This window comes from Propithecus coquereli, unplaced genomic scaffold (genome assembly GCF_000956105.1).
Source record: "Propithecus coquereli isolate 6110/MARCELLA unplaced genomic scaffold, Pcoq_1.0 Scaffold3, whole genome shotgun sequence".
Lineage (NCBI taxonomy): Eukaryota > Metazoa > Chordata > Mammalia > Primates > Indriidae > Propithecus > Propithecus coquereli.
Window position 1 is genome coordinate 3,058,140 of NW_012148618.1, and position 16,674 is coordinate 3,074,813.

At 36.3% G+C, this 16,674-nt stretch overlaps 1 protein-coding gene and 1 pseudogene across 1 annotated transcript; both read right to left on the reverse strand.

Annotated features, from left to right (window-relative positions):
- Positions 1–7,684: 7,684 nt before the first annotated feature.
- On the reverse strand, positions 7,685–10,663 carry LOC105814187 (annotated as a pseudogene).
- A 1,610-nt stretch (positions 10,664–12,273) lies between these two features.
- LOC105814348 (olfactory receptor 11H7) lies at positions 12,274–13,224 on the reverse strand. The gene has a single exon (XM_012649276.1). It carries the CDS (start codon positions 13,216–13,218, stop codon positions 12,274–12,276), a length of 945 nt encoding a protein of 314 aa, XP_012504730.1. The 5' UTR covers positions 13,219–13,224.
- Positions 13,225–16,674: the final 3,450 nt, after the last annotated feature.

A 16,674-nucleotide genomic window follows, 5' to 3' on the forward strand; every position in this document is an offset into this window, starting at 1 on the left:
TGAATAAATAAAATGTACAAATATATGTGTTTAAACAACAGTAATCTTGTAATTGATTACTATTTAAAATGTGCCGATTAAGTCTTAACAAAAAAATGGCAGTTTCAATATTGAGTTTCTTGTTAAATTCAGATCTCTTGCCATGTGTATTGGAGGTCACCAGTCATAAGTTTGTCAGGAATGTAAGAGAAGAAATTTGATCATGATCCTTGAGAATGAAGGTTTGGACTTCATTATCACTAGATCCTTGACAGTTTTTAAAGAAGCATAGAAAAAGTTTTCAGCATCCAAGTTCTAAAGTTATCCAGCTTTCCAATCAGTGGTGAATTTAAAAGACATTTTTTTACCATCTTTCTTGAATAAGGTGCTCAATAGGTGATTTCCAGATTGTTGTTTATGAAACATAAATCAATCACTGTCCTGTTACAGGTCAGAGACCAAGTCCAGCCTCACAGATTTAAACCAGGAACCAGAATCATGAGATCTGAGCTTCCTGTCCTTTGTTCTGAGAAATGTACCATGCCTGCTTAATGTGAGTAACAGTTTAGGAAGCTCTCCATTATACACTGACAACTTCCCACAACATTTCATCTTTTCTACCGCTCATACTCATACTCTGTAAGAGATTTATTAGCAGCAACATTATTTTTCTTGAAGCCTTTGGAGAAAGTGTAGATAAGTGATGGAATCATCAAGGGGTGGGAAACTTAATGGAAAAGACTGAATAATCAATTTTCAGAGTTTCCATATTGATAGAATAAACTGACTCGACAAAGCTCTCCATAACCGCCCCCCCCCAAGTCTCCAAAATTACTTTCAGGGTTATAGGTTATTAGAATGGAATATTCACCATTTTATGCCATAAACATATTGTTTCTCATGATTTGAGTTTTCATAAATCATTATTTGAACTATAATCTTAGGGGACCTGCTCTTTCATACACTATACTTTTTTCAGTACAAGAAACCAGTAATCAACACATCAGTCCACTCACCCCACGTACGATAGTTTGATTAAATAAACTTCTTCCAATGTCCCTTACTTAGTATATTTGTCTTCCACATTAGCCTGAGAGAAGGAACGCACCACGTGAATACTCCTGGAAAGTGAGATTGTTTTCAGAAAGATGATCTCTAACAATCATGAAGTCATAGAATGGGAAAAATCGTACAATGATCTATTCTAACCGTTAATTTTCCAAGTATGGCTCAGAGAACAGGCATGACTTTTCACCCAATGGATACATGTTCTGTAATCTATTATACTGCCTCCTTTGAGTCTAGGCAGAGAAACTGCACCTACTCAGATTTATAAAGTGAAAGGCACTCTGCAGTGTATCACAGCAGTGGTTTTATACAGACCGTCAGTCCTTTTCTCTTACAGGCAGCGATGGCTTTCCCGGCTCACCACGGAGAGGAGGATGGGCACAGTGGACATAACCTCAGCATCAAGCATCTCCTCACTGGCTCTGATGAGGAAAACTCCAGGTGAGAGCATTATATGTTTCATTGCCCTTCCTTCATTTCTGGAGACTTCAGAGGCTTGTTTTCTAGGAATTTGCTGAGATGTTTAACATGTGAATTGGTGTTAAATCTGTGTTTCCTCTCAGGGATTACTGTAAAACCCTGTGTCTCTGCCCATGTGGTCTCAGTGGCCTCCCTGAGTTTCCCCTGGAGTGCATTCTTTTTCCAACCCTTGGGGCTAACCTAGAATTTAGTATGTTAGCCTCTCTTTATATTAACTCCAGTATATTGTCTAGAGTTACTTATACAGAGGAGCCAGGGGAAATGCCAAATTTCAGGAGGCTTTCTACTGCGAAGAGTTTGCATGCCACTAAGGAATCAGGATCTGTGGGCATCAGTGAAATAGATAGTTTTGCCTATGACTCTAATTCTGAAACTGAGACATGTTTGTAAACAAATCTTTCCTCTCTAATTTAAATGAGGTACTTTAACGCAGAGAAACAGAAAACTATATTCTGCTGGTCACTTAAAAATTAAATTCACTCAATTTTCTTGGAGTCTTTCACTGTAATGACCAGGTGGTTGGTACTGGGTAGAAGCTGTCTTGAGTGATAATGATAATGACTAAGGAATTAGTGTGGAAGGAATTCCAAAATTGTCTATATACAGAAATCATTTAATTGATGAATTTAGTTAAATTGTCAGTTTCCACGCTGATTTCACTTTCTGAGTGGGAAATTTGAAACCAGTGCAAATATGACAGTAGATTTTGCTTCGTTTTTTTTTTTTAAATCATTGCTCTTTTACTTTTCTTCTAAAACATTGGAGTTTCTTCCAAGGGTCCTCTTAATCCACTTCTTTAAAAGATGACTTCTGGGAAAAGTGACAATGATGAGCAATGAGAAAACCTTCACTGATGGTCACTGGGCCAGCTTGTAAGTGAAATTGAGATCAATGACAGTGTGCCAGGAGTTCCCAAAATTCAATGTGCACGTGAATCACCTGGAGATCTTGTTAAACTGCAGAGTCTGATTCAGGAGGTTGGGACCTAAGAGTCTGATTTCCTGACAAGCTCTTAGCTGATGTTGAATTTGTTGGTTTGCAGGCCACACTGAATAGTAATGGTCTAGGCCAGTGATTTTCAACCTTGTCTATACATTAGAATTACCTGGGGGAGTGTTTAAAACTCCTGATAGCCAGGGTTTATGGCAGACAAATTAAATAAAAGTCTCTGGCATCAGCATTTTTTATACTTCCCCAAGATACAAGTGATTCTCAGACTTTAGTGTGCCTATGAATCACCTGGGGAATCTCATTAAATTACTGATTCTCATTCAATAGCTCTGGAGCGTTACCTGGGATTCTGAATTTCTAACCAGCTTCCAGGTGATGCTGCAGTTCTTTGAGTAGCAAGACTCCACACACAGGTCAGGCGATGAGCTCATTTAATGAGTAGTGGGGGATATTAAAATCAGGTGCCTTGTATCAACAACTCATGAAAGTTAAGAGAGTCAATTTTCAGCAGGCAGCAGTGGCAAGGCTTAAAGATCAGGAATTAAGCCCCATGGATCAGATAGAATTTCAGATTGGAGAAGTGTAGTGTAATGGTTATTTCCAGGAAAAAAGAAATATTCTGATGGCATAGGCTTCTGAATTAGTTCAATTAGTTCTAACTCCTGACTCCTTTTTATCTTGGATGGATGAAAGAACTACTGATTGATGAGCAACATTCTTCATTCCTTTGAGACAAAAAGTTGGCCACACATAAAGGATCAGGAGTCAAAATGGTTTTGGACTTTTGAAGAGTGACAATAGGAGTGGAAAGACATTGGAGTATACCTTTAAATTTCTAATAGAAAATGATTTCCAAACTGGAATTCTAAACCCAGCTAAAACTATCAATAAATTTTAAGGGGTAAAATAAAGACATTTTGAGACATTCAAGGAATTGGAAACTTTCTCTGTCTTGTGCTGATTCTCAAGTAGCTTCTGAAAAATGTGTATCACTAAAATGAGAGAGTAAAGCAACAAATAAGACAACATGGAATACAGAAACACAGTTTTAATGCAAGAAAGTGGTAAAAGAAATCTTTAGGAGTGAAGTGAAGAAAACCTCAGGATGGCATTTATGAACTAGAAATGGATGGACACTACTGGAGTATTAATTGGAACAGAATGACTTAAGAGACAAATGCATTATGAGTTACCATTTCCAAGATACCAGCTGCCTGTGAAACATCCTTTTTATCTGACCCACACTCAAGTAATCCCGGCCCAGATTCTTATTGTACCTGGCTTGCCTGGACCATGAACTGACAAAGGTCCTGCACATCCTTTGATGCCTTGTTGCCTGAATCAGATAAGGAAGCTCATTTGATACCACAGATGTGTTCTGCCTTCATCTACACCTGAGAATTGGAGGTAGGTCATGACGGGTCTAAAAGGTGAGTCAAGATGGGTCATTCTTTCTGACCATATCCCTGTCTGTGACTGCCCCATACTGCATCCCTATCAGTTGCCCAGAGGTGGTCATCCCTGTGTTTTCCAGCACTCATGCATGACCTTGCCCATTGACTTCTCCAGAAAAGAGCTCTTGATAAACTTCGAGGAAAGCTGAAGTAGACTCAGAACTTTGTTTAGCTATCATTTAATAGAGATAATATTCCCCTTCCCCTTTTTATGTAGTTAGATTTGTATTTACAACTCAGTTTAAAAAACTATGTGTGGACATATATACACATACATATAAAAACATTATATATATGCATATTTTATATTTTGTGGTAAAATACACATAACACAAATTTATCATTTGAACCATTTTAAAGGGCATAATTCAGTGGCATTGAGCACAATCACAATGTTGTACAACCATCACCACTAACTAGTTCAGAGAATTTTCATCACCCCAAAAGGAATTCTTGTGCCCACTAAGCAGTCATTCCCCATTCCTCTTCCTCCCAACGCTGGCAACCACTAATCTGCTTTCTGTCTCTATGGATTTGCCTATTCTGAATAATTTACATAATAGAATCATAGAATATGTGGTCCTTTGTGCCTGGCTTTTATCCCTTAGCATAACATTGTTGAGGTTTATTTATGTTGTATTATGTATCAGTACTTAATTCTTTTTTATGACTGAATAATATTATATCATTTAGATATACCACACTTTAAAATACATTCATCAGTTAGGTTGATTACGTATCTTTGCCATTGTGAATTGTGCTACAATACACATTCGAGTAGAGGTATTTTTTTTTAATTTTAGAATATTATGGGGGTACAAACATTTTGATTACATAAATTGCTTTTGTACTGTTTGAGTCAAAGTTATAAGTGTGCCCATCCCCCAGATAGTGTGCATTGTACCCATTAGGTGTGAATTTACCCATCCCCTTCTCCCCCTTCCACCTGCTTCAATTCATGAATGGACAAAGAAAATGTGATACACACACACACACACACACACACACACACCATGGAGTACTACTCAGCTGTAAAAAAGAATGAAATAAAGTCATTTGCAGCAACTTGGAGACCATTATCATAAGTGAAGAATCTCAGGAATGGAAGAACAAACACCGCATGATCTCCCTAACAAGTGGGAGCCAAATGATGGATACGCACGGGCACAAAAAGACATAAAAGACATTGGAAACTAAGAAGGGAGGATGGTGGGAGTAGGATGAGGGATAAACACTTGCCTATTGGGTACAATTAACACTGTCCTGGTTGCGGGCACACTGAAAGCTCTGACTTCATTCAGCATTATACAGTGTATCTATGTAACAAAAACATTTGTAATCCCTTGATATTTTGAAATAAAATAAATAAATAGATGTTATATTAATTATGCAAAAAACTACATTCATCAGTTGATGGATGTTTGGGTTCTTTTAGCTATTATGAATAGTGCTGCTATGAACATTCATGTACAAGTTTTTATTTGAATGGCTGTTTTCAATTCTTTTGAAAATGAGTTAGGAAGCATTCCCTCTCATGTATACTTGGAAGTAGAATTGCTGAGTCACTTGGTAAATCTATATTTAACTTATTGAGGAACTGCCAAACTATTTTCTAAAGTGGCTTCACCATTTTACATTCCCACCAGGAATATATAAGGGTTCTAATTTCTGCGTATCCTCACCAACACTTGTTATTTTCAGTTTTTAAAAAAATTATAATCATACCAGTGGATATGAAGTGGTACCTCATTGTCATTTTGATTTTCATTTCTTTAATAACTAATGATGTTGAGCATCTTTTTATATACTTTATGGCCACTTGCATACCTTCCGTGGAGAAATGTCTATTTAAGTCCTTTGCCTATTTAAAAATTGGGCTGTGTTTTTGTTGTTGAGTTGTAAGAGTTCTTCATATATTCTGGACACTAGACCTTTATCAGATATATGATTTCAAAAATGTTCTTTCATTGCTTTTTCAATCTTTTGATAGTCATTTTCAATGAAGTCTAATTTATTTTTTGATTTTATTGCTTGTGGTTTTGGTCTCATATGTAAGAAACCATTGATTAATCCAAGGTTACAAAGAGTTAAATCTGTTTCTGTAAAAGTTTTATAATTTTAGGACTTATATTTTGGTATTTGATCAATTTTGAGTTAATCTTTTTATATAATGTGAGGTAAGAGTTCAATTTTATTCTTTTGCATGTGATATCCGTTTGTTGCAGTACCATTTGTTGAAGAGACTATTCTTTCTTTATTGAATGGTCTTGTCACTCTTGTTAAAAATTAATTGACCACAGATATCAAATTTATTTCTGGACTTCCCATTCTATTCTATTGATCTACATGTCTATCCTATACTGATACCACATTGCTTTGGTTACCATAGCTTTATAGTAAGTTTTTTTTTTTTTTTTAATAGGTGATTCTTTATCTGATACAGAGGTTGGGAAACAGAACAAAAATAACTGATTACATAACTTAAAAGTTAGAAAAATATGACTATACTAATGGAAAATGAACAAGTTAATTTAGAGAAGAAATATAAATGGTCTCTTAACATTTGAAAAACAGTTTAGCTTCCCTGGTAGATCAAAGAAAATGCCAACTAAATTTAACCATTCAACACCATTTTCAATACATCAAATTGACAAAAATTAAAGGCCTGGTGCCATCCCAAGGCTGGCGCACTGTTATCATGGATGAGGTGAAGTAGACTCTTATAGATGGTAAATGAATAAAATGCTAAAAACCTCTCTAGAAACAATTTGAAAGTAAACATCAAGAGCTTTAAAAATATTCAAATACTTTGACAATTCATTCTAAGGAAATCATCAGAAATACACTCAGACATGTATATACAAGCATGTTTGACCAGTTATTTATCACTTAGGACTGCAGTTGGCAGAGAGAAAGCTGACAAGAGGCTTAAATAAGCATAGTGTTTATTCTTCTCATGTCTCAAGGGGTTCAGAGGTCAGCAGTCCAAGGCTGGTACAGCAGGTCAAGGCATGCCATCAAGGATCCAAGCTCCTTGACTCTTTCCACTTAAACCACCCAAAACAAGTGGCTGCCTTCCTTACGCCTAAAAATGGCTCTGGTCCTCAGGTTTCAAGTCTACACTCCAAGCAGAATGAAGACTTCATACTTGCCAAGTCTGTCCTTTTCCATCAAAAAACTCAGCAGCTTTATTAAGCAGAATTCCACTTGCTAACTCTTAACTTGCCAGAGCTGAGTCATATGGCCACCCTTAGCAGGAGCTGGGGAGATATTTTTAACTAGACACATTATTATCTCCCCCACCCAAAGTGGGGTTCTCCTAATGAGGGAGACACAACAGGGGATCTGTTTAATTATAAAATTCTCTGCAGCTAAGAATGTCAGGTTTTTGAAATTTACTGACCTGGAAAAATGTTCACAATGTAATGTCAAGTGAGAAGCAGGACAGAGAACCTATACAATTTTATTTATACAATTTTGTTTATACAAACAAAATGTATTTTGCTTAAAAAAATATAATTTACATACACACCCACACACAGGAAATAACAAAATGGTAATAGTAGTTAACTTTTACCAAGTTGGCATTTCAAGTCAGAGAGGTATTGATGGACAGATGTAGTTTATTTTATTAAACTTTTTCCTGTATTTTCTAAATCTTCTATAATGAACTCCTTATAATAGGAAAAAAATGTTATTTTAAAAAACACCCCATATATTTTCCAGGGAGACGATGTCCAAAATGTTTACACTTACTCATTTTCATCTTCATTGTCAAAAGAAAGGAGGCTACTGTTTTTAATTTGCTTTTGTGAGTTCTTTTTAACTGAGTCCCAATTGATTTCATCTTCATTTGGCTTTTTCTTTTTTGAGCTTGCTGTTAAACCTGAATATTTTTCATCTGAGGGATGTTTGACTGGTTTTCGATACATGATTCTTCCATCAGCTGGAGCTGGTTCTTCCTCTGCTTTGGCAGCCTTTATTTCTGCTTTAATTTTCATGACTTCTTCAGCTGACAGATGTCCTTTTTTAACCACCACGACTTGGGGCTGTTCATCTTCTTTGTCACTGTAATCACCATCTTCATCTGGGAGTGGAGGCTGGATTCTATCAGGTCATTTTCAAAAACCCTGCAGCGCTCTGATAAACGACACAGAGCGAGATTTCTGGGCGTAAGAGGCTGTAGTCGCTTGCAAAGGATCAGCTTGGAGTCAGCGCTCCGTGTGAATCCTGTAGTAAGTTTTGAAATCAGAAAGAATGAGTCCTTTAACTTTGTTCTTCTTTTTCAAGATTGTTTTGGCTATTCTGGGTCCTTTGATATTCTCTATGAATTTTAGTATTGGCTTTTGTATTTCTGTAAAAAAAACTCATTGGAATTTTGATATGGATTGCATTGAATATGTAGATCACTTTCTGATGTATTGCCGTTTTAGCAATATGAAGTCTTCAAATCCATGAACATAAGATGCTTTTGCATTTAAGTCTTCTTATATTTCTTTCACAGTGTTTTGTAGTTTTTAGTGCATAAGTCTTGCACCACCTTGATTAAATATATTCCTAGGAATTTAATTATTTTTGAGACTATTGTAAATGATTTTGGCTTCTTAATTTCCCTTTCTAATTAGTCATTGTATATTAGAAATATAACTAATTTTTGTATATTGATCTTGTATCCTGCAACTTTGCTGAATTTATTTATTAGGTCTAGTGGGTTTCTTTTTTGGTGTATGTATGGATTCTTTCTGATTTTCTATAAATATTATTGTGTCATCTACAAACAGAGATAATGTTACTTCTCCCTTTCTGGTTTGAATCCCTTTCATTTATTCTTTTAATTGCAAAATTGCTCTGGCTAGAAATTCCAGTACAATGTTGAATTAAAGTATTAAAAGCAAGCATCCTTGTCTTGTTTCTGATATTAGAGAGAAAGCTTTCAGTCTTTCACTATTGAGTATGATGTTAGCTGTGGGTTGTTCGTAAATGTCCTTTATCATGTTGAGGAAGTTTTCTTCTGGTCCTAATTTGTTGAGTGATTTTATCATAGAAGGGGTTTGGATTTGCCAAATCCTTTTTCTAAATCAATTTAGATGATCTTGTAGTTTTTTCCTTCAATCTATTAATGTGGTATATTACATTGATTGATTTTCTTATGTTGTACCACCCTTACATTCTTGGGATAAATCTCAATTAGTCATGGTGTTTAACTTTTTAAATATATGGCTGGATTTGATTTGCTAGTGTTTTGTTGGGGATTTTTGCATCTATGTTCATAAGAGACATTGATTTACAATTTTCTTTTCTTGTGATATCTTTGTCTGGTTATCAGGGTAATTCTGGCTTCATAAAATGAGTTAGGAAATATTCCTTCTTTTTTTCCTTTTTGGAAGAGTTTGAGAAAGACTGATGTTAATTCTTTTAAAATATTTGGTAGAATATACCATTGAAGTAATGTGGTCCTGAGTTTTCTTTGTTGGTGGTTTTTGCCTATTGATTCAATTTTTAATCTATTATAGATCTATTCAGATTTTCTATTTCTTCTTGAGTCAGTTTTGGTAGTTCTGTACCATTTTTTCTAGGTTATCTAATTTTTTAGCATATAATTGCTCATAGTATCCTCTTATAATCTTGTTTATGTCTGTAAGACTAGTAGTAATGTCCCCTGTGTCATTTCTGTTTTATTAATTTAGTAAGTGTTCTCTCTTTTTTTCTTAGTCATTTAAAATTGTTTTTTAATTTCAAAATATTAAGGGGGTACAAATGGTTTAGGTTACATGGATCACTTTTGTAACGCTTGAGTCCCAGCTAAAGATGTGCTCATCAACCAAATAGTGTTCATAGTACCCATTGCATAGGTTTTTGCCCCTCCCCACTGCTCCCTCCCTACTGGTTGATGTCCACTGAGTTTTACTTCCCTCTGTGCACATGTGTGCTCATCAGTTAGTTCCAATTTAATAGTGAGTACATGTGGTGTGTGTTTTTCCATTCTTGAGATACTTCACTTAGGAGAATGGTCTCCAGTTCCATCCAGATTGTTGCAAAGATATTAATTCATCTTGTTTTATGGCTGAGTATACTCCATGGTATACATATACTACATTTTATTAATCCACTTATGAATTGATGGGTACTTGGGTTGATTCCACATCTTTGCAATTATAAATTGTGCTGCAATAAACATTCTAGTGCTAGTGTCTTTTTGATGAAAAGTCTTTTTTCCCTTTGGGTAAATACACAATAGTGTGATTGCTAGATCGAATGGTCAGTCTATTTTTAGTTCTTTGAGGAGTTTCCATACTGTTTTCCATAGATGTTGTACTAATTTGTAGTCCCACAAAAAGTATATATGTGTTCCTTTCTCTCTGCATCCATGCCAGCATCTACCATTTTTGGACTTTTTGATAAATACCATTCTAACTCGGTTAAGGTGATATCTTATCGTGGTTTTAATTTGCATTTCCCTGATGATTAGTGATGTTAACATTTTTTCATGTGTTTATTTAGTCAGCCTTTTAAAGATTTGTCAATTTTGTTGATCTTTTCAAAGGACCAACTTTTGGTTTTGTTGATTTTCTCTTTATCATTTTTCTAGTCTCTATTTTGTTTATCTTTGCTCTAATCTTTATTATTTCTTCTTTCTGTTAGCTTTGAATTAGTATGATAGCTCTTATAATTACTTTTAGTATTAATACATGATCTCCTTATTCAGATATTGGAAACTCTAGTACAATCATTCCTCAATATTCACAAACGATTGGTTCTGGGACCTCCTGCAGATACCAAAATGTGTGATGCTGTAGTCTCTTATATAAAATGGTGTAGTATTTGCATATAACCTATGCACATTCTCTGGTGTACTTTCAATCACCTCTAGATCACTTAATAATAATACCTAAAAATAATAATAATACCTAATAATACTTAATAATAATATCTAATATAATGTAAATGCTATGCAAATAGCTCTCATACTGTACAGGGAATAATGACCAAAAAAAGTCTGTACATGTTCAGTACTGATGCAATTATTTTTCGAATATTTTTGATCTACAGTTGGTTGAATCCATGGATGTGGAACCCATGGATACTGAGGGTCGACTGTATAGTCTAATACTAAAATTTGAATTTTTTATCCAAATTAAAACTTACCCCTCCAAATTGAGTCTGAATTCAGGCTTGATCTGCTTCTTTCCATCTTACTTTTCCCTTTTCCTCTCCTACATTACTCTGCTGCCTCTGGTTACTTGAGGTGTGGGTGGGGGAGAAGGAAAGGCAGAAAGATTGTTCCTTGACTGGTAAAGGTGTGATCAGGTATTGCTGCTTTACAAGTTTAACAAAAGTCTGAATGTTGATTTTTCTCTCCTGAAATATTTTCTTTTATGAGATGGGCTCCCCAAACAGCAGTTCTCTGATGTGGGCAATGCTTCATTGGCTGGCTATTTATGACTTCTTTCATCCCTGGATTTGGGTGACCCACTTAATATAGACTCACTTTTGGGATTGCCTTACTTCTCCAAGTAGTACTCTTGGGTGGGGTCCCTTTTAAGACAGTCTAAGATTACTTTCCATGGGATCTAACTAGGGAAAATGTGAGCATTCTATATTTGCTTTATTATGGGTGGGGATTTAGTTTGCTCCTGCTGTAGCTCATCTCTTCCTGCTCTGCTCTCAGAGCCAGCTCTTTCAAAGTCTTTAATTTTTTTCCAGGTCTAAATCAGGAACAGTCCGCATGTCCCTGAAATTCCAGGGGACAAGATCAAGCCTCTAAGTAGTTCTCTCAATGCACCCCTCACTTCACTTAGGGGGACTGCACACTAAAAACTCTCAACAAAGGTATCCTCATTCATGGCTTCAATCTAACTTTCAGCCTCCCCTTGTACACTGTTGATGAGGGTGATGAACTAAGAATTGTGAAACTGAATTTACAGTTTCTTAGTGTAACCAACAATGATGTGCTGCCAAAAATCCAGGACAACAGGCAAATTGTTACGTGTTTTCTTAAAGAAACGATAGACAACTATATAGGCAAATAACGAATATTATTCATATGTCTAAACAGAATTGTGTGGACAGAGATTGCACAGTGCCAAAGTCAAAACCTTTCTGGAAGTAGATATTAAAATTTTTAAGTTTTATTTTTACTACGTATTAGGAACCAATATCTTCCCATGGAACACATTTCTGAAACTAGAAGCTCATCAAAATGTGATCAGATACATGAAGAGTTTTGCTTTGCACAAAAGGACTGTGATGGCTATGAATAAAGCCAAGGTAGTTTGTATTGAAGGAAGAGGATTATTCTTCCACTTGAAGAAAGAGAGTCATTGGGTTATATAAAACCTATTCATGAGCTCTGGATAATTCTTATTCTACAAAAGACATGATAGAGGGCATATTTCATATCCTTGTTGCGTAGGCTATATATGAGGGGGTTTAAGACTGGTGTTACCATAGAATATATCAGTGTGATGATCTTATGCATAACAACTGAGTTGCCAGATGAGGGACTCACATACATCACCATTATGGTTCCATAGAACAGAGATACCACTACTAAGTGGGAGCCACAGGTAGAGAAGGCCTTTCTCCGTCCATCTGAGGAAGGAACCTGAAGCACAGCTTTGAGTACCAGGATATAGGACCCAAGGATGTACAAAAATGTGAGAATGATGACAAGAGAGCTCACAGAATGGAAAACATGCTCTATGATGGGTGTAGGGGCACAGGACAATGCCATCAGTGGATCCACATCACACAGAAAGTGATCAATGATGTTGGGACCACAGAAGGGTAGTTGAGAAATAAAGAAAATGGGAATCACATATCCAAGGAAACCAATGAGCCAACAAAGAGACACCAAAATGCCACAGAGCTGGCCAGTCATGATGGAGGGATAGTGCAGTGGATCGCAGATGGCCAGGTACCGATCATACGCCATGACACAGAGGAAGAAGCATTCAGTTGTGCCCAGGGAAAAGAAGAAGTAAAATTGAGTGAAGCAGCCAGAGAAGGATATGGTTTTAGTTTTGGAGAGAAAATTGACCAGCATGTTGGGGACTGTACAGGTCACATACCAGATCTCTAGGAAGGAGAAGTTGGCCAAGAGTATGTACATAGGGGTATGGAGTCGGTGGTCCCACCTCACTGCACAAATGATGGCCACATTCCCAGTCAGAGTCAAGATGTAGATCAACAGAATCATTGAGAAAAGGATGATCTGCATTTTCCAGGGACCAGGAAAGCCCAGCAGGACAAACTGTGTCACCATAAATATCCCTGAGTTATTCATGGTCCCCAGACTGTGGAGAGAAGACAGATAGATAATGACAATTTACTTTGCTGCTGAGGCACCTTGAAGCTTTTCTTGGGATAGGGAGTTTGACTCATGCAGGCGAATGTATTGGATATTCTAGAAATCTTGAGCAAATCCTGACCTATTCTGATGGAGTCCTTTGGCCCTGATTCTTTGTAAATTCCCATCTGTTTGAATTCTCTGTGGCAGTGATCAAAAATCAGTTCAATTTTATCTTTTTTTGATATAAAGAAATCTTAAAATAGAGGCAAAAATGGTTTTGTACCTAAGTTGTTTTTCAGTGAAAGCTGTTCATATAGCAATTACTTAGTGCTATTCACTTGAAAATATGAGGACATGTATGCCATCTTATTTATTTATTTATTTTTTGAGACAGACTTGTGCTCTGTTGTCCCGGCTAGAGTGCCACGGCATCAGCCTAGCTCACAGCAACCTCAAACTCCTGGGCTCAAGCAATCCTCCTGCCTTAGCCTCCTGAGTAGGTGGGACTACAGGCATGTGCCACCACGCCCACTAATTTTTTTCTATTTTTAGTTGCCCCGCTAATTTCTTTCTATTTTTAATAGAGACGGGGTCTCACTCTTGCTGAGGCTGGTCTTGAACTCCTGACCTGAAGTGATCCTCCTGCCTCGGCCTCCCAGACCGCTAGGATTATAGGCGTGAGCCACTGCGCATGGCCGTATGCCATCATTTTTAATAGATTTGAATCTGAGACTTTACGGATTTGAATGATTTGTGTTTTCACATTATTTCATACTCTTTCTTTCTGGAGCCATTTCCATTAGGAGAATATATTTTTTACCAAATTTTTTTAGTAATACCAGGAGAAAATCAACAAGAATATTTAGATGATAAAATTGTTTTATATATTTTGCTGTTTCCTATTTAAAGTCATTTATGTTATACTCTAGGTAATTTATAATTTAGCATTTAATTATTTGTTTTTAACAATAAAAAGTCACTACTATTCAACCCCTAATTATTAATTCCACATGATAATTTGTCATGCTTCATATACATTTAAAAAGAAATATTTCTTTAAAGATAAATATATAAGATGTATGGGAGAAGAAAACTACAATCACCAAGGGATTCTTTTCTAAAGTTCTTCTTATTACTGTTGTCAGAATTTTCCCTTAAAATTCACTATTTGGAAGATCTTATTTTAGTTCACTTAAAAAATAACCCCCAATATTCAAAATAACAAGATAAAAGAGAATCAAAGATAGATATTGTTTCAAACAATAATTACCCATGTTCCAAAACTTGCTCTTGTTTTCTTTAGACCACCATCACTGAAGAAGATATATTTTCAAGAATCAAATATGGGTCTGAGAAAAGTGCAAATGATAGCTTAAACATACTGGAATCTTCCAAAAGTTTTTAAAAAGATACCTTTAACTTTTTTGATTGATAAGAGGAGAATTTGCCTTAAATATATGTATATATATATTTTTTTTTGTGGAGATAGGGTCTCACTCTGTTGCCCAGGCTAGAGTGTGGTGGTATCATCATGGCTTATTGCAACCTCAAGCTGTTGGGCTTGAGTGATTCTCCTGCTTCAGCCTCCTGTGTAGCTGGGACTACAGGGGTCCCAACATGCCCTACTAATTTTCCTGTTTTTTGTAGAGGCAAGTTTGCACTGTATTGCTTAGGCTGGGCTTCAACTCGTGGCCTCAAGCAATCCTCCCACTTCGGCCTCCCAAAATGCTGGAATTACAAGCATAAACAACCACACCCAACCCTTAAAATTTTTTGATCGAAGTAGTGTATATATAGTATTTGACAGAAGCAGTATATATTTAGTATTATAGTACTCATTGAACATAATCAAATAGGAAAAAACCATTCTAATATATACTCTAATCTAACCATGGGGTTATATTAAATAAGATACATATATTTATGATTATGTAGCTGTTGCAAGCTGTTGCAACAAATTAGTAATGCATAAAGTGAGATATGAATCTGCCCATCTGGAAGCAACCATAACCTTCCTGTTGAGCTGATTATGTCAAAACAGATTGTAGTCTTGAGGACAAGAAACCAAGAAGAGAAGGAAATTTAAAGGTGAGGATAAATTTTTAATTTTTGGAACTAGGATGATTATGAAGAGGTAAACTAAGCCTGCATTGATAGTCATTTAGGTGAGAAATCATTAAAGAATGGTTCTCCACTGTGCATGCTCCATACATTCTCCATCGTTCCAAGCAAGAAACCTCCCTCCTCCACAAGATAAGAAAGCGATGATGCAGAGAGCAGCCACTTACCCTTGGAACAGAGAAGCAACAACAATGATTCTAAAAACTGAGATTCATAGACTTTGATCCCAAATCCAAATGCACAAGACTGAGCTCCATGTATTTGAACTATAGACTACTCTTTTTGACATTAAAAACAACAAACAAACAAAAATATTGCAGAAAAACTATTAGCCACAGGGAAAGCATGTTAAATGAATTTCACAGAGAATTTCTAATGTGATTGTAAGAAGCAGTTCCTAATAAATATATTAACTATTAAACTCTATGTGAGACCTTAGTCCTCGTATACATGGACTTGATTTTTTCCTTTCTTCTTTTTTTTTGATGTCACTTCTCTTGAAGGTGCAGGTGAGGAATGGAATGGACCTTGAAGGGAGAATTGAGAGAGAAGATTCAAAAAATTCCAGTTTTCTCTCGTTTTCAGTCCCAGTAGATAAAGCTAGTTCCATACTATTTTGCTCAAAATCTCTACAAAAGTCATATCATTCCTGATGCCTTAGCCACTTCCTGAGAAGAGGAAGGACTGTGGATGACTTGGGCACCATTTAGTGCACTTATTTTGGAAAGTGTGAATTGCATGGTGATCTCAACACTTTGAGGGATTTTTTTTCTTTTGGTTCTTGAGCTGAAAGAGAAACCAATATTCTTTGATACAGTCTCCTGAGCATATTGAATGAACAAGTGTATAGGTGAGGAGGCTCACCTGTGGTGCTCATCACAGAAGATGTCCCCTACACACCATGAAGCTTTCCTAGACCATCCTGGAGAAAGCCTGTAGGGAGGTCACACAGATTTTCTCCTTCGCTGGCTCTAACGTGGAAGTCCTGTGTAAGAGGTTCAGACATGCATTATTTCAGTTCTCTTGCACCCTGTGATGCTGGTGGCTTGTTTCTCACTGAATGTGTTGAAACCATATGTTGGTCCTAATTTATGCGTAATTTTAGCCACTATTGAGAATTCTAAAATCTCTCTTCATGTGATCCTGTATCTTTTCATGCTGTCCCTAGGGACCTTCTTACTTCTTGGCTGGGGATTTCATTGATATTTTTAATAATTTACCTGTAGGGACTATTACAAATTACGTGCTACATTAACTCTGAGGAGACCCCATGGTCTCCTTAAGTTTGTGCTTCTTAAACAGGGTATGTGATTTTGTGCCATGGGGTAT

Excerpts from the sequence above, each read along its gene's own strand:
- LOC105814348 (XM_012649276.1), bottom strand. The coding sequence starts at position 13,218 with ATGAATAACTCAGGGATATTTATGGTGACACAGTTTGTCCTGCTGGGC.